Genomic DNA, 19,299 nt, shown 5'->3' with positions numbered 1-19,299 from the left:
ACGTCATTTATGCACGGCCCCCTAGCGTACGTACGCAGGTGGGGGGGGGGGGGGTGTAAAAAGTCCGCGTGGGTATAGGGAGGGGGGATGGGTTAAGTTTTGACAGATTTTTTGCGTACCTACTAAATGGATGGCCCCAAACTGGACGCACGGACCAGGTTTGTACGTTTCGATTTAAAGCTTTCGTGGCTGCAGGGATTCATCTTCTTGGTTCTTTCGGTAAAGTCACGTAGAAGGGAAATAATAAAATAATAAAAATAAAACATTGTATTTTATTATGTTTTATTTTTATTATAATAATAAAAATAAAACATTGTATTTTATTATGTTTTATTTTAATTATTTTATTATTTCCCTTCTACGTGACTTTACCGAAAGAACCAAGAAGAGGTTTGCACGTATCTCTCAAAGTTCGTAAGTCGAGTGTTCGTAAGTCGAAGAGTCCCGGGACAAATAAAAATCCTGATGACTAGAGGTAAAAACCCTCCCATCTGGCAAGCCCCATCCCTCCCCTCCCCAGCTACGCACGCCCCTCCCCGTGGGCGGGGCCACACTGCCAAGCTCCTCCCACCCACCCAACGGTCGCGACCCCGGCGGACCAATCAGAAAGAGGCTCCACCGACTGCTGACCAATCAGCGGGCGGCGAATTGGCGTTCGAATCTGAGCCCGGGCATCGGTTGTTGACGCTACTCGGCGGTGTTCGTCTCCGGTCAGCTTCTTCACCGTTCGCCCATATATTATATCCATCACCTTTATTGTCATTTTTTTCGGCTGATTTCGCCGGCGGGGATTGCGAGCGCCATGGCGAGTGAGCTCGAGGAGGACGGCAACGGCTGGGAGCTGAGCAAGGAGAACGTGCGGCTCCTGCCCGGGGGAAGATCTGCGGCGGCCATCAACGAAGCGTTCCAAAAGCAGGAGGCGACGGACTGCGCGGAGCAGCTGCGGCGGCAGAAAATGTGAGTGGCCTTTTACGTCGGCTCGACGGTGTTTGACGTCAAGTTGCGAAGGTGGTGGCGCTGATAAAACTACTAAGGCCCCACTGAGCTTTTGACGATTTTTTTTTCAGAAGTGACCTCGCCACAAATGATGCCCTCCCCCCCCCCCCCCATGTGTGGACATTTATAGCAGGCAAATACTAAGGGCGTGATGTTGATTTTTGAATGTGGAGGGACCTCTCAGCTCCCCCCCGAGGACCCTGAGAAAAATACACATGACCACGTGGACAAATAACATACAAACTCCAAATATACAGGGTCTGGATCAAACCCACAACCTCCTGTGCACCAGGCGAGGTAGTTAACATCTCGCCCCAGCCGTGTGGCTGCATTGGAACCACGGGCCAAATTGGCGGCAGACGATTGCCCACCACAAAGAGTGGACCATGGATTCCACGGGGATTCGTGCTGATAATCACGCTTCACCACTTCTCAGGGCTGCCGAATTTTGTTGTAAATTGCACAAATCGTTGGTCAGAAGAGTCCATAAACGCCAAGTTTGTCAGTATACTGTTTTAATGTGCTTGGCGTAGTTTGTATCTTTTTAACCAAATCATCTGTAATGTGCCCCATCTCGAAAGATATAAAATGGGTTGAATGTAGATTATGATGGAATTGGCGACCATAACAGATGTGGTGGCCAGCAGAGGGCAGTGGGAGCAAAATAAATCGACATTTAATCCGCCACCTTCAACGCCCACCGATCAGTGGTGAATTGGGGTCAAATATCCTCACGTTGGTTGTGGTGACATGGCCCATTGGTGGCACATTCGCCGCTTGGTGCATAGGTTCGCAATTAGAACTTCTGGTGTATTAACCATAAAATAGTGCAGTCTGCTTTTTAGTGGACGTTAAAGACCTCTCCGTGACGTTGCTCCAAGAGCACTATTCCGAAGTCATGGTACAAATAACAAAAATACCCGGAAACTACTCCGTTTCGATGATACAATTTGGATTATACATTGCCCCTACTTCGAAAACTTGTCAGGACCTTCCTCAAATCAACTCGGTAAGGCATTCCTGGGTCATCAAGCGGAGTAATAATAAGAAACGTGTATTACATTGCGTGGAGAGGCTGTCATCCAGCAGTGGATTTGGGAAAAAAGGGGTCTACGCGTAAAATGATACTTGGTAATTATGTTAATACAGAAGACTTAAGAAACAATTGTAAACATTTAGTGTTTCGGCAAATTTTGTATTTTAATTGTTTCTCGTCTTTACTGTAGAGTCAGCATTGGGAGTCGAATTCATTTCGAGACTCGTTACATGCGTATTATTTACTCCGCTTGACAATTTTGCCGATTATCCCGTGACCTTTGAATGCATCCCAAAATATGCCACCTTGCATTACTGGCACAGGCATCAACTTTGCCCTGCTCCATTGAAAGCCTGCTAATTGCTCATGGACACCACTTGCTCTTGAGACTCTTTCCTGATATCCAGGCCCCAAAATTGAGCACTTTGACCCTGAGACTGTCACTTGAACCCAGACAGTATGCTACTTGCTCTCGGTTCTGTTCTAAAATGTTTGCCTCAAAATTAAAACATTACTATTTGCAATAATTTCGCCTTCACTGCACGTTATCATGTGATTATTGGTTAAAAATTGTATGCATTATTAAACGTCGAAAACACTCTGTAATTAAGTTTGTATGTTTTCTAGAGCTTTTGAAACGGAAATACGGCTGTATTCTGGTGAAGATCCTTTGGACGTCTGGGACAGGTAGGTGTTGGTAACGTCTTTGGAATGAGAGTACAGTATATATATTTTTAAATGTGTCAGCATGTGCTGTAATGTAGTAATTTTTTTTACGAAATAGTGTACTTTGCATTTTGTAATGTAATTATTTTTTTATGAAACCCTTATGGTTGCTGAGAGGTCACTAAGAACATTTTAACTTTCAGGAAATGTTTACACTGCTGTTGTTAAAGGCAGTTACAGTGAATGTCGATATGGATATGCATTCTGATTATTAATTATGGTATGTTGTGATCTCAGGTATGTGAACTGGACAGTGCAGATGTTTCCTCAGGAAGGCAAAGGCAGCTGTTTGTCTGAACTGCTCGAGCAAGTCATTGACCGGTTTAAAGATGAAGCCATTTATCACAACGATATGCGTTTTGTTGGACATTGCTTAAAATTTGTAAGTACATTTCGCTAATGGCAATATTGTTCTAATTTAAAGACCACCTTCTGTATTCGTTCATAAGTTATTTTACTGTAGCATATACAACAGGATGCCCAAAAAAAATCTGCATTGATATTGGGGGGCCAAATGACAAATTAGTCTTAAAATCTATTTTTTTTAAATTGGGTTGTGTTGCAGATTATGGGAGGAAAAGAGCAGCAGCGTGATCCCGTTAATCTGCGAATACATTGCAAAAAGTTATGGGTAAAATTCACATGGAACAAATTTGCCATACGGTCTATTTTAAAGGATTTTAGTATTTTTGTGTTGATATTCCTTGAAATCCACGTCACCAAAATTCAAAATCCTTTTCTTGTCAACAGATCACATCAACCAACACAGCTAGTCTGTGACTAAAACAATGTTTTTTTACAAATCCAAATTTTTACATTTTACCTCTAGCAGCAGCTCTGATTCTCCAGCTGTGCTTGGTCTGCAGCTTTCTCTTTGCATCCTTGTCTCCACAAATCCCCTTTGTTACAAAGAAGCACTCTTTTATGATGCCTTACAGAGCCTTTCGTAAAATAGAAATGTAAGCTTGAATATTGTAGCAGAAAAAACAGCCTTGAAGGGAAAGTTTGTTTTGTTGCACAAGGCAAATACGTGTATCTGCGCAAGGCTCGAATAGTGGATTTTTAAAAGGGGTGGTGAATAGCCCCACTGCGCTTAAGAAAAGTCAGCATTGTGTACTTTTAAATTTCGAATAATGGTATTCTGATGATTCCAAGTTTTCTAAATATTCATTTACTATGTATTGCTTCTGTGCTCTGTTGCATGTGACAATACTGTACTCTAAATATGTTTCAGTTAACAATACTGTATAAAATGAAGTGGTGTTTTGTTTTCTCAGGCCTCTTCTCTTCTGGAACCCATTGATCTGTACAACTACATGTATTCTGTTGGCATTGGAAAAAACCTTGCCAGATTTTACATTTCGTGGGCTACCGAGTATGAAATGCAAGAAAACTACAAGCAAGCATCTGATGTTATCACGAATGGAATCCAGCAAAATGCTCAGCCACTCGACAAGTTGCATTGTTATCAAAGGTTGACTGAATTATATTTCTTATTTTTAAAGTGTTCATGTTTAACTTGTAAACATAACATGGTAAAAATTTGGTTCCACTTGACACAGCCACATATAGATGAAATTGGAAATTATTTGTTTACTGTCGATACAGTTACAGATGAGGGTTTGAATTTACCTTAAATGGCTACGTATATACTGTTTTGTGTTTGAAGTATATATTAATATTTTAAAACGCAAAGAGTGAAATGTAATGACCCTCGGTGTTTTTTTTATGAATGGCAATACAGAAGTATTCCAATTCTTAAACTATCAGTTCTATTTAATTCTATAAATTGCACTGAAATTATATTGAATGTTTTCAGGCAATTGGACTCATGTCTTGCACGGAGGATTATCACTCAGATGTCTGACGCCCAAAATGAGCCAGAAGAAACGACCAGCCAGGAAGAGCAGCGCATGGCATTTTCAGCCCTAAAGGTCGTTGGGAAGAAGGCACAGGCGCCTGTCATACGTGTTGGCAGCACAGTCAGTGGTAGGTGGCGTCGAATGTACGTGATATTCAATTGGGGTCGCTAAATACTATCTGTGTAGGTATTAAGGTGATAAGTGCCTGTTATTGTGCCATTGGTTGTTAGTAAAAAGTTAATTTTGACTTATTGCGCAACTTGGCTTGGAAATAATGTAAATACAAATATTAATATTGTGATTTTGCTGTACGAGTAGATGAGATTTGCAAAACATGCCAAATACTAAACCATCAAAGTTACATCTTGAATACTGTACTTTAAATTGTGCTATTATTGTCCATCAGGTCCACCAGGCATAATAAACATGCAACCAAAGTCTGGTCATCAGCAACAGTGCAGACAGACGTTTATACCTCTGGATGAGAAAAAGGTTGTCATGCCACCAGAAATCCTTGATGAGCAGCCATGGCTTGCCCCACCTCCCCGCACAGCCCAAGAGAATGACGTCAAGCCTAAGCCCTGGAACAAAATACGGGTAAAGATCCAGGAAAATAAATCGAATTTATCGTAAAAGCACACCACTGTATCGTCCCTATGTAAAAGCTGCATGCATAGTAAGAACATTGATATGATTGTTTAATTTTCCTTTAATCACCAGTATAAGAAAAATCCTTCCGGTGGACTGCACAATGATGCTCCTTCAAGACCCAGCTTTGTTACTTATGTGGATGAGCCTGGCGCAAACCCAGACCCATCAATACCGTACGTCAGATTACTTGTTTCATATTTATGTCTAGCTAATACATTACTTTCCTGGTTCAACAAGTGTAATACGCATAACTTTTGTCAATATGGTAATTGTTACATGTTTGTCAAACTTGCAAAATGTAGTATAATAACTGCTAGAATGTTGATAACAAATTTGTCATTTAAGTTTGAACATTATAATCATGAGTTCACCAAGTAAATACATTTTTTATTCTGTTTTTCTGTAAAGGACTCCAAGAAAGCTCGACCCACTAACAAACAATGTGCTGAGTGCACGTAAGCCAGCTAAAAGTGAAGGTTTTCTTGAACGCATCCAGAACCATGATACAAATGATAAAACCAAGGTCATGTACTGCAAGGACAAGCTCGATGCTGGGCTGCAAGAATTCAGCATGGAGGAGCTGAGAGCAGAACGATACAAGCAGAAGATTTGCCGAAACCAAGATGAGAAAAAAGCCAAGGGTAAGTCCCCAATGAAGAAGAGACATACATGCATCTTCTGAAATGTTTTGCGAGCATTTGAATTACAATTGTTTATGCTGTTTCTCTTTGTACATGCACCTGTAGAGAAAATGGAGGACAGTTTCCAAATGGAAAGGTTACAATTGCATAATGGGAGAGAGAAGTGTGGGATGTTGCTCGAGGAAGTCGTCAAGACACTGAATGAAATGAAGAGCATGCAGGTTTGGCCTCCGGCTGCCGGCCTACCTGTTTACTCACAGGGAATATGCACGCAGGATGAGGTGCTGTGTCAACAGGAACCTCCACTGCCACCTCGAAAGAACATTCAAGAAATGCCAAGGAAACAGAATCCTGTTGTGGTTCCATCGTTGCAAGAGGTATTTGACCAAATTGTATTTGTGGAATTTCATTGTTTTAATTTTGGGAGGCTGCAAACTATTAAAATTGTGTTTTACAGTTTCAGCTAACATGTGGAGTTGGATTAGTTTGTAAATGAAATGTCCAGGCAATGTGACAATTTACCACTGCTCGACGCTCACCTGACAATTTCTGATGGAAAGTTACATGCTTGTGCTCATCTAGTAGAGAAATTTCGATTTAAAGCTTTCGTGACTGCAGGGATTCATCTTCTTGGTTCTTTTTGTAAAGTCACGTAGAAAGGAAATAATAAAATAATAAAAATAAATCATAATAAAATACAATTCTCACGACTTTTCGGCTACAACGCAAGCAGCCGTCCTCAGGTGAAGAACAGGTTTGTCGGAAAGACAGCGTCTGAATGAACACCACCAAGCTTGGCAGCGTATATTTAAGCTGGGTTGGAGGAAGGGCCTTGACGAGACGAAGGAATTTGCATATCAACAGAGGAAGGCGCCCTTCCTCCTCTAACCCAGCTTAAATATACGCTGCCAAGCTTGGTGGTGTTCATTCAGACGCTGTCTTTCCAACAGACCTGTTCTTCACCTGAGGACAGCTGCTTGCGTTGTAGCCGAAACGTCATGAGAATTGTATTTTATAATGTTTTATTCTTATTTTATTATTTCCCTTCTACGTGACTTTATCGAAAGAACCAAGAAGATAGTGGAGAAATGTGAAGCCACTGCTGGCCCATTCCAGTCGCTCATTTCACCTGCAAGTGTCGTCTGAGTGGAAATGTAACCCCCCCAGTCTGGAGCCCCAGGCTGACTTTCCAAGAGTGTTTTGGAATTATGCGTGATATAGGGTGGTGTTATGATGTGGTGTTTAGATTTTGAACACGGTGGATAGAAAATGTTGAGGGATTTCTTAATGTACTCTTAAATTGTCTATTTTACATGAGGAAAAGGTGAGGTAGTTTATTGAGAATGAATTTGGGTATCTTTGAAGGAAATACTTTTAAACTTGTAAATGCATTCAGAAGTTCAAATTTGCTTTGGCATAAGTTGCGATTGCTTTGTGCATTTTCTGATGGTTTGACTTTTTTGTGCGCATGTATGCTTACAGAACCAACAGCCTACTGCTCCACGCAATGTGCTGTCTGACAAGTCCACAATCACAGTTCAAAGCTTAAATTTGAACCAATTGAGGGAACCGGAGCATTCCCCTCTGCACAAGAGATCGTGTCCTGCTTCTCTACAGTGTATCAAGCCATTCCAAGATCAATCCACAGTTGTTCAGGCACTCGACCTGGAAAATGGGTAAAATTCCATATAGGCGTGTTATTTAAAATTATACAGAGATATTTTATGTCTTCAAGTGTTGGGTGAAATGTTATGTAGTATATATGAAGTGGTGTCTGATAACTATACCTGGAAAGTATAGTTTGTCATTTAATTAATGTGATATTTATAACATGTATTTGTGTTGTTACAGAAATGAGATGCATAAGTCGAATGAAAACAGCTTTCCATCAGAAGACAATGGTAAATGTTTAATTTTACATTTATATTTGTGAATATCTACATGTAAATTGACTTCCCACAGCACGTTTTAAAAGATGGACATTTTTTATTTTTTATTTAAAGCGTTCGTGACTGCAGGGATTCATATTCTTGGTTCTTTTGGTAAAGTCGCGTATTGTTTCCCTTCTACGTGACTTTACCGAAAGAACCAAGAATATGGACATTTATGTTGAGCACATTTTAGTTGAGTAGTTTTAAGTAAATTGTATTTAAACAGGTGAGAACTCGACCATGATATTCTCATTTGCAACAGTTTCCTGGGGCATTAGTCTGCCAGTAGGGGGGCACCGATTGCTAAGTAATAATCCCAATTGAGTAATTTTCGGATTTAGAAAATGTTAATTCTTGACACCGCAACACAATGGCCTATTCTTACAATTGATGTCCAGGGGATCTTTAACGTCCACTTTGAAGCAAACAGCACATTTTTGGATTATTACAGTAAAAGGGCATCCACTGGATTCCAACTGTTAACCTCTACAACAAGCAACGAATATGCTACCGCTAGGCCATGTCACCACCAGTAGATGTAGAGAATATGGCTGTTTTTTGCAGGATGATTTCAAGCACATACACGGCACATAACAGAAATTCAGATTTATTCTCCCAGCCTGATATCACTTAATTTCAGCACATTCACTGTCCATCGTTTGTCCAATACTATGTTTGTGTATTACGAAATGTATGAGCTTAGGCGTCCGATGATATTCCATACACAATTGACTGGTGCTAGAGCCACTGGATCTCTGGGTGGCCATAGAGCTTGTGTTGGTAGTCACAAAACTGGGCTGGTATTGGTAGGTACTGGTGGCTGCGATCAGGTGTGGTGGTGTACTTTTGAAATCCATGCTTGGGTGGTAAGTTTAGTGAATTGTGTAAAGATCGTATGCATGATACTCATTCGCAGGGGCAGTGATATGCCTACAGGTTCCAGTACAACGAGGCTGCTGGATTTTAACATGTTAATATCACATTGTTTTCGTGAGGGTCCTCTAGCTTACTCATGCACAAAATTGTTGCTCAAGTATGTTAAATCTGACCATTCCACGGTGAATACAATTATACGAACAGTTTGGTATATATTTGTGCTGAATCCATTTAGAATCTTTGGCCAAGAAAGCAAACCCAAACAGCAGTGTACTCCAAAGGAGCCAGGAGGCAAACACATCGGCTGTGACACCCAAGCAACTGAGTGCCGGGCCTTCATCCAACCTCACTTCCCCATCACCCTACAGACAGCAGGACCCCACGTTCAATACTAAAGAAGCAATGGGTATGTGCACTGATATCCTCACATATTTCAGCCATGATTAATCTATACAAAAAGATGACTACATAAACTATTTAACATTTTGTAATACTTTTTGACAATAAAGAATATCAACATTCACTTAATAAAATTTTGGAAAAGGATAATTGTGGTAATTTTATTTTTGTTATGTCATTAGGGTTTATCATGTCCATATTCAGTGGAGCACCTGTGGCCAATGATGAGGATGATGTCTTTGCCAACCAAGATATCCGGATGTTTGAGGCACTTTGCAGCAAGCAGGCTGGTGGGTTCAACATTAATTGGTCATGCTGATTGCACGATAGTTTTTATTTGGTATCTCGGTAATTTTATGGGTATTAATATTTTCACTTTTCATTTTCCAGATGAGCCACCGAATGCATTTGCAAAAAATGCATTTACAATCTTTGAAGAAAGTTTAATCACGAACAGGTATAGTATGATTTGTAATATTTTATATCAAACTCATGGGAAGGCCAATGAGATTCAAAGATAATACATAACTTGGAGTATACTCATCCCCCAGAAATTTGAATTATATTTGTGCAATTAAACAAATTCTAACAGTATTTTGCACAATGTTTCACAGTAGTTTCGTGAGTCAAGGGTAACATTAGCAAAATAGCAGTAGTTTTTAACATTTGTTGTGTTAAGTTTGTCCTTACCTTGCACCTCCGATTAACACTGCTGGCTACGTACGGCGTGAAAGAAGTTGAACATGCAATAATGATGAGTCTATGTTTTGTGCACTGTCTCAAGTTTCTTTGGGCAGTCATATTAATGTAGTGTGCTTGTGTTCAGGTCCGACGTGAAGAATAATCTGGATGAACCCAGCAGTCCTGAATATATGCATGCAGCTGCAGGCCATGAAAATAACCCCAGTCAAAAGAGTGTAAGTGTTTTAATTTAAGAAGGATATTGTTTTTCTACAAAAAGAAATACTTTAGTTGCTTGTTTTTGTGTTTTAATGTTTAACTCCTTTCGCACTGTACGTAGCCAACTGCTAATTTGAGGTTGTGGGTGTTTTGTATATAGTAGTTTATATTAAGAGTATTTAAAATCTGTATTGAACCAGGATAAAATATCCGATTTGTATAAATAAAATTCACTTAACAGAAATATATTGTTACATGTACCCAAATTCATAGCCGTCGACCATTTATCAGTGCCTACCTCATATACTGTCCAATTCAGATCTTATTGGTCACCCCGTGCCCTTATAAATCTCAACGTTCATCCTACAAAGTCCCATCACAAGGGAGAAACACAAACAAATAGACCAAAAAAATTGCCCATATTTAAACGTCTGTATCTCGTATGGTCCTCAAAACTCCATTTCCCTGTACAAGAATATGGGTAAACTGTATGGATTGACAGGTATCCAAATTGTTACTTTTATACTGATGCATGTCGATTCCCATTAAAGGAAGTTGTTATCTTTGTATCATAATTGTAAATAAATAATACACTGGAAGGTAACACCAGTGGCTATTGTTTTTCCATAATACAGTATAGAGATTGACTGCGTTCTTTCATCCAGTATTATGATTTTATGTTGATGCAACAGCCAAGGGATTGCTATTTGAGTAGTTGATCAGGTGTTAGGTTTTTTAGTCGGAATAGATTATTGCTTTGGATGTGGTAATTTAAATATCTTTGACATGTAACAATACAAATTTTACATTGTGAATTTCAAAAATAATGTTCCCCCACAACACTTGTTGTCTCAAATGCCATAACAGGAGGACCTTGATGGGTTTGACCCAATGATGTGGAACCATACGACAGACGCCATGGCACCACCGAATCAGACGCTTGGATGGATCCCGGAAAACACACGGCAATTTGCTCAGCTGGCTCCACTGATGTCCACACCCTTCTCCGTGTGCCAGGACACACACGACGATGCAGATGAGAACTCAGAAAGTAATAAGAGCAATACAATTGTTCCACATTTTTCATGACTGTAGATTTTAACATAGTTGCTGGCCATTTCAACTTTGCATTTTAGTCATAGGCTTTATAGATGAATGATAAAAAAAATGTTGGTTACATGGTGTAGGTATGTAATTTTTACGTACTAACCCGCCACCATCTGACAGCCAATCAAATCAAGTTGCCTCGATATGACTAAAAAGAAACAGTCACGTTGCCTAATCAGGAGGGCTGATCGTTGGTGGGGTGTATTGCGTTGCGCTGGCGTTGGACCACTCGGAGCCCTGGCTGTTAGGGAAGTCAACTTTTTTATTACTCCCTGAGCTGACACCATCCACCCCAGGTAGAGGGGAGTTACAGCCGTGGAGCAGGCTACCACAAAGAACATCAACCAAATAAGAATCAACACAAGATCACCCACACACATCTACTCACACCTATGGTCCCTACCGCTTTCCCAAGACACACACAGAAGCATTTGAGGTGGGGGGGGAGAAAAGGGGGGTTGTCCACCTCCCCTACGCAACTCTGCTTCAGAGTTCTGACGTTCCTCCAGGGGTTTTCCTCTCCCCTATGCAACTCTGCTTTGCAGAGTACCCCTCTTCCAGGAGTGTTCCACCTCCCCTATGCAACAGCTCATTGTTTGGTCCCTGTGAGAGGGGTCCGTTTATAAATAGCCTACGTTGCCCTAGAACTGGTTGGCGTGTTCTCTCCCAAAACCCATTCCCACACCGGTCTAACCACGCTATCTCCAGCTCACGGGGTAGGCTTCACGCACTACGCCACAAACATTAATCAACTTTGCATGGTACATGCTACAAGTTATTTTGTTGAATCATTGTCTGTGAATATCTACTTTGCACCAATTCCTTTAAGCTGCACAAAACAATGTATAGCAATAAAAATGCTGAAGAATTCGCAAGACCAAAAATTATTTTAGTTTGGTTTGAGCATTTTAGCACCAGTGATGATAATGGACAGCTCAACTTGTCAAAACTCATTGCACATATAAAATGGCCAGTTATTTTGAGTATGCATATATGCTTCTGGTCTTGCAGATAAGTTGATGAAGCCGGATATGCAACGTCCTTACCAAGGCATCTCCTGCTTTATGAGAACTTACACTTCTCCACAGAAACGGCTCAGGTCAGTCATCTCAAAACATAATTACGTTTTGTATTAGTTCATTTGTTTCATGTTGAGGACATAACTAAAATATTGAACCATTATTAAAATGTATCTGTATAATCTGATTCTAAAAGTATCACTGTTATCCCATTGTGTTAAACAAAATAACTTGAATCGGAACCAAATAGGTTTTTACCTTGATGAGAATTATTTAACATGAGATGTCTAGTGCAGCATGTTTAAAATGTTTTTTTTTCTCACCTTTGCAGCCCAATTGGCGAGATCAGCAATGAGACCGCACGTTCTTCATCGTCGTCATCCTGTGCATCCATCACCTCTTTAAAGACGACACCCAACACAGACAGTATCGACCCACAAGCAAAGTCAGCAACACCAGTCCAGTCTGATACCGTTAAGATTTTGTTTGAAGGGGATACAAAACCAGAAGAGACGGTGGCCACACTGTCAAGCCAATCTTGCATGGACAAAAACGTGGTAATGCCCTCTTCTCTACCTAGTGCTCCGAGATTGAAACCAGAATCTCAAAGCAGTTTTCGACACTCAGTAGTTGATGAGAATGAAGAAAACAAAGATATGCACTTGAAGGATAACCTGCTAAAGGAGCCACAGCAAATTCAAAGTAAGTCCTAGTATTTTCATTATACAAACTCCAATGTTGCGGCTCATTGAAAAATGGTGTAACCAATGCCCCATATGCATATAGCGGTATAACTTGACATTTTATATTTTTGCCATACAGGTGGATGTATTGTGGAGAGGCCTTGGAACCCAGTGCTTATTGAATCTCTGCTCTCACAGCTGAAGACACCTTTAGAGTCTTTACCCAATTTCTTCTGCAGTAATGAATGCATTCCCAACGTAAATCTGACATCTAAACTTCAGCTTGGTAAGTGTGTGTATATATTGTTTTAATGTCTAATTTGTAAAAAGCTTTTACAAATGTGCATATGATGTACAATTAATCATGCGTGATGTATTGCAGGGCCCACAATGTACCATGTGCAATCCTTAGTCGGGGATGGTGCTTTCGCCAAAGTGTATTGTGCTGTTGCCTCCAAACCTGATGGATTCGATGAGAAAGTTGCATTGAAGGTACTGGAGTTTTCATTTGTTATTTTGCAACATTTTCAATAACACATGCTAAAACTGTTTGCTGCTGAAGTAAGGAGAATAAACATTTTGTCTGGTTGTGTTTCTGTTCAGGTTCAGATGCCAGCTCACCCGTGGGAGTTTTACATGTGTACCCAGTTGAAGACACGGTTAAGCCCTGTTAATTTGGACCTCTTCATTAATGTGAACTCGGAGCATATATACCAAAACGGCAGCATCCTGATTGGGGAGTTGCATACCTGCGGATCACTCCTGGTGGGTACACTCAAGGCTGGATTATGGACTGGGCCAGTGGGGCCAGTGCCCCAGGGCCTCTGACTGCCAGGGGGCCTCCAAGCCTCAGGCCGCGCGCGGTGCGTGGCCCAAGACTTCATAAGGAAGTTGAAGGCCAGGGCCCTCAGTGCGCACAGTGCAAGCTGACCACTAGGCCCCTGTGTGCTTATAGCACGAGCTGACCACTAGGGTCCCCCAGACCCCTCTATTTACAATGTGAGGGCCCTCAGACCTATTGGTGTTAAAAACGTGAGCTGACCACTAGGGCCCGCAGGCCCCTCGGTGCATACATCGAGCTCCTTGTTACATACAGAGCATGCTTAAAACGAGAGCCTCTTGGAGTACAGTGCTTCTGTACAACTGAGCCACTGGTTGGTACGCAACAATATGCTGTGCCATGATACAATATTCACCAACAAGTCAGTTCATTCTGCATAACAGGACAGTTTGAAGGGCGTCATATTATGGCAAGCCTTTTGTTATGACTTACCGTAACTAGCTGTGACTTTATTTTAGCTAGCTGCCAATTTTCCCTAGTAAGCTGCCCATATGATTCAGCTTGTTAACAGAAATTAGTTAGTTGGCTGCCATTTTGCCAGCTAGCTGCCCTTACAACCAAATTAGCTGCACTAAAAAGCCAACTAGTGAGACCGAGGGCTCGCCGTTTGTTGAGAGCTTAGCCGTTGACAAATCAATTATTAAAAATACACTGAGGTTTTGTGAAACATAAAAAAAAATGGCAAAAGCTATATTATTTTCATACACTAACGCATATGAGACCCAATCCATACTTAAAGATTAAGGAAAACCCCATTAATTTTTTCCATAGACCGATCCATGGAAGTAGATAATGCTAACATTGACATGCAAATTGTCGCACAGCTCTTAGGAGGTCTTTTTTCCCCCCCTCCCCATCGATGGGATGTGGCCTATGTGCATAGTCTCCACCAAGTAATGTCACTGACTTATCAGAAATCTTGGGTTCAGCCAATAAAAAAAAGTTATCTTTTTTTAATTAAAGCAACATAATTATCTATAGGAAAAGCGACAGACAGATGCCTGTTTCTTTCTTGATACACCACAGTAATATATTCAGACTTTAAAAATCTTTTTTTAAACAACAGCCTTTTTAAAGGCTATTTCAACAATCCCTCCTAAGGGCTATTTTCTGCCTTTTTAAAGGATGAGGGTTATTTTATATGCTTTTCTATTTTTTTCCTTGATCTACTCAAAGCTGCCTTTAGGTACAAGTCGACTATAAAATACTACCACTTGATTGTATTTTCCAACAACAGTATTTTAAGGGTGTTGTCATTAACTAATAATTGAATTAATATATTTATTATAAATATTGAGATATGCTATAAATAAATTCATATAATTAGCATACTAGTTATGAAATATGGACCACAAAAGTTGGAGAGAAATGAGATACTCGAATTGAGGCTGCTGGACTATGTGCTAAATTGGACAACTTAGAGATGGTGTTCATGGCACATTTCTGGGACGTCATATTTGACCGGTTCCATGCTACAATCATGCACCTACAGAAAAGTGACATTGACATCTCTGTAGCAGCACAGCTTTTGTCTTCGTTGAGGGACTTTGTGGTGGGACAGCGAGACCAGTTTGAGGCTTTTGAAAGGGAAGCCTTAAACGTGACAAGTGTCTCCGTCATATAAGCACGATCTTCAGCAAAAGAGGAAACGCTAAACATTTGCAGATGAGAGCTCAGAGCCAGGTGTGACACTTGAGGGGAGGGAGAAGTTCAAAATAGAATCATTGTATGTGGTCATTGATAAGCATGCCTTGAACATCGCTTGGACGCTTACAAACGTTTGACCAGTCTCTTTGGAGTTCTGTTTGTCAGATCAGGTGTCTAACAGTGATGTCCTAGTGGAAAAGGTAAATGCACTCTCCTCTGCATAACCATCAGACCTGGACATGAACTTAGCTAATTAACTCATCCAATTCAAGTCCTTCATGTCTGATTCTGAGGGTGAGAAGTGCCCAACTAAATTGCTAGAGACGTTGCAGGCACTTAATCTGCAGTCAGTGTTCCCCAATGTTTTTGTGGCACTTCGGATTTTTATAACTTTGCCAGTGACAAACTACCAGGGTGAGCAGACATTTTTTATTTTAGGCAGAATAAAAAATGAACTTCAGAGTAGCATGTGCTCATTGTCACTTATGTCAATAGTCAGACAGCTCGATTTTGATGATCTAGTGGATGATTTTGCAAGGAGGAAGGCAAAGACACCAATATAGGAAAGCAGGGGGGCCTCCAAAAGACATGTGCCCAGGGGCCTCGTGGGACCATGATCCGGCCCTGGTTACACTGCAAAAATGCCATGACACGAAGGATAATGCGATCTAACCCAAAAACCTTTATTATGAAGGATAACGATATCTAGTTTACATGTTCAAGTGACAAAAATAAAAATGTAATATTCCAATCTTAAATTTTTTCAGGATGTTGCAAATTGGTTGCATCAGCAAACTGCAAAGATTTCCCATCAAGCATTACTGCTCTACATGGCAACCACGATGTTATATGTGGTGGAGCAGCTACACATGGCAGGCATCATCCATACGGACATCAAGCCGGACAACTTTGTGCTAACTAACAGGTGTGTACTCTCTTCATTGTTGCATGAATCGATTTCATACACCAAATTGGCAGCTGCAGAGAACTGAGAAATATTAAAGCATAGTGCTGCAGTATGCTTGTCAAAACCTTTTGTCATAAATACATTTCAAATCATTCCATAGATATGCAACATTCTGATAATGTAGTAATCTTAAATGATATGCGTCATTTGTATATGTTGATGTATGCTCCATTACAGGAACAATAGGTGGTCATACAACATTGAAGACTGCCTCTCCTCCAGGCTGGTGCTGATTGACTTCGGCCAGAGCATTGACCTCAGTCTCTTTCCTTCTGGCACGGTCTTCAAAGGCTCCTCAGAGACCTCTGCTTTTCAGTGCATTGAGATGTTGACTGACGAACCATGGAAGTTCCAGGTAAACCACTCTTCAATCTGGTTTCAAATATGTGCTAAACGTTAATCTAGTTTCTCCATATTTTAAACTAATCATTTGTTTTGTCTTGTAGCCCGATTACTTTGGCATTGCCAGCACAATGCACTGCCTGATTTTTGGAAAGTACATGGAGGTCTACAAAGATGGAGATCTGTGGAAAATGAAAAGTACCTTAAAAAGGTGAGCTTGATAATGGTTCTAAGTTTTATGTGTACATATATTGCAATGTGATTTGTTTTTCTGAAGCCATTGGAAGTTGCTTTTATTTGCTTGGAAAATTTTCACTTACATGAATGCATACTGAATTCCCAAGCATTTTTATGGAGTATATTTCTGACATATCAATGTTAACTCCAAGGATCCATGTCTCTTGCTTGAAAGATCACTTTGAAAATATTTTAAATACTCTTAAAATATGCAATAGAATTACATTGCAAACCCTTAATACGTTATAAAATTGGAGTATAACATCTTTATCATGGGTGATGTCTGGCTGATGGGATTGTTCCAGGTGGCACTTTCCAGTGTGGAACCACTTCTTCTCCACGCTGTTGAATGCACGAGACTGCCACTCTACAAACATCTTGGTGGACCTGCGCGCGCACTTGCTGCAGTTCATGAAGAATGATGAACGTACCTTTCAGAGCCACCTGATGTCCGTCTGGCGGGACTTCTGTGCCTATCTGAATCAGAAAGTAGTGCGCAAGAAGTGAAGAATGTCTTTCCTCCTAAACATGTGCCTGCATTAAAGTGATATGCTCTCAATACGAGTTATGTTATATCTGTCGACGAGCACCAATACGATAGTGTTCATTTTTGGAACATAGTGATCATTTGGAAGTAAACATAACAGGAGTAAATTTAATGAAAACAAATCCAATATCTGTCTACTGCTCGATGAAGGTAACTTTTCCCATACCTATTTTACTAAGCCCCTGAATTCCAGGCGTGCTGTTTATTTACCTACATTTCAGTTGAATGTGGCATTGGTTTCACTTATGTGTGCAGTTAAGAAATGTTTTTTACATTGTATAAATAAGCTAGGTGTACGTTAAAATGTTTCCTGTTAACACTTTGGTTCTATTCTGATAAAGCCTAAATGTCATTTGCATAAAACCGAAGTATGTGTCCCATTGTTTTTGGTATATATTTAGAAATGTGGTAGTTTCACATAAGGCAGTGGTTATCGATATTTTAGTTAATTCGGCCCCCAAATCAAGACTACTGGTGATTAATGCACCCCCCCCCCACCCCAGGTTATTATGGCCACAATATAAAATCACGTCCTCTGCAGTGTTGGCGAGGCATTTGTTTGAAGTGTTTTCTTGAGCCTTTTCACCGCAATTTGGCACTAAAGTTTCCCGTGCGCATTCTAAATGTATTCTGCGCAGTTGCCATTCCACAGCCTGAAAAGGCTTTCATAGGTGTATAATCCTGACTTGAGGTGTTGCATGCAACCAACTACAGCTTGTCTAGATTCGCTTCCACGGCATACTTTTCAGTGTGCAGAGCTTTGATGTTGCACACATACTTCTACAGTTGTAATTTAGAAGTGTTTTGATTTTACTCATATACTAAAAAAAAACATTCTGGCTGGATTCCTGGCTTGTGCGAGCTTTGGTGATGTTAGTGTGTACATCTTCATGATGATGTCACCTGCATCCCCACAGCGTTGAGCCAGATTCGTGCGTGCAGACGTCAACCCCCCCCCCCACTCTCCACCTCGGCCGTGTATCCCGCGCGGGTAGTGCGCGTACAGAAAATTGTAACATGTCCCCAAATGATTACAGTCTGAAAATGTTATCCGTGTAATACGGTTTTCAAGTTGGCTATGATTGTTTGACGCAATTTCAAGATTTTTTTTTAAGAGTTTGCTCAAATAAAACGTTACCATTGTTTTAAGTGTAAAAATGGTTTGACTTAAACGTGTATGTGTGGAATGTGCTGTGCTTGTGATAAATTAGCTCTTACAATAATTTTTTTTCATTTAAAAATTACTAGTGGAAAGTACCCGGCTTTGCCCGGGCGAAAAATATATTTCAAAACTTCTCATAAATTTTTTACATATACATAAACAGATACTAAGCTATTGTTAAAGCCCGGTGGTCCGTTAGTCCATTTCTCCACCAACGAAATTATAAGAGGCTTGCAGAAGTCCAAAAAGTAATAGAAAGTTGGGGGTAAATAGTTGACTTAAAAGGTTTCTGAAAATTCTAGACCCCCCCCCCCTCAAATATTTTATTTATCCCCCGCGTAGGTATATATACCTACACACCCTACATGCAACAAAGTTGTATCTACTGACTGTACAGTAGTATCTACTGAGCCAGTAGTAGCTACTGACTAGTCATGTAGTGACTGTCAGCGTCACTACTGGATGCACACACACACATACGTGTGACGTCACTATACCGGGGAGCGTCACTGCCACAGGCCTGCACATACATGACGTCATCCCGTCCTGAGGTGGGAATGACGTCAGGGCCGGTTCAGGGATCGGAGGGACCACGGGTGTGGTGTGAGGACATGGCACTGTGTGACCCCGGCTGGACACGTGACTGGATCCCAGTGGGGGCGGGGAGCACGTGCACAGCAGGAAGGATTCGACAGAGTTCTCTTAAGAGAGGCGTGACCGGGGTGGGGT

The 19,299-nt window shown here is 40.8% G+C and overlaps 1 protein-coding gene across 1 annotated transcript; it reads left to right on the top strand.

The window, feature by feature from the left end:
- Positions 1-390: 390 nt before the first annotated feature.
- Positions 391-18,525, top strand: LOC133347106 (mitotic checkpoint serine/threonine-protein kinase BUB1-like). Its single transcript, XM_061559065.1, has 25 exons — positions 391-957; positions 2,660-2,719; positions 2,996-3,140; positions 4,036-4,232; positions 4,578-4,747; positions 5,027-5,217; positions 5,341-5,444; positions 5,680-5,912; positions 6,018-6,289; positions 7,395-7,588; positions 7,764-7,813; positions 8,955-9,125; positions 9,301-9,408; positions 9,509-9,575; positions 9,945-10,035; positions 10,886-11,069; positions 12,137-12,224; positions 12,476-12,846; positions 12,967-13,113; positions 13,210-13,319; positions 13,431-13,592; positions 16,083-16,240; positions 16,460-16,637; positions 16,729-16,835; positions 17,167-18,525. The coding sequence occupies exons 1-25, from the start codon at positions 803-805 to the stop codon at positions 17,366-17,368; spliced, it is 3,915 nt and encodes a 1,304-aa protein (XP_061415049.1). The 5' UTR covers positions 391-802; the 3' UTR covers positions 17,369-18,525.
- Positions 18,526-19,299: the final 774 nt, after the last annotated feature.

The sequence above is a fragment of the Lethenteron reissneri genome, chromosome 25 (genome assembly GCF_015708825.2).
Source record: "Lethenteron reissneri isolate LAM-NWPU_2019-01 chromosome 25, ASM1570882v1, whole genome shotgun sequence".
NCBI lineage: Eukaryota > Metazoa > Chordata > Hyperoartia > Petromyzontiformes > Petromyzontidae > Lethenteron > Lethenteron reissneri.
The sequence above is the reverse complement of the archived record's forward strand: the minus strand, read 5'-3'. Positions and strand labels throughout refer to the sequence as shown.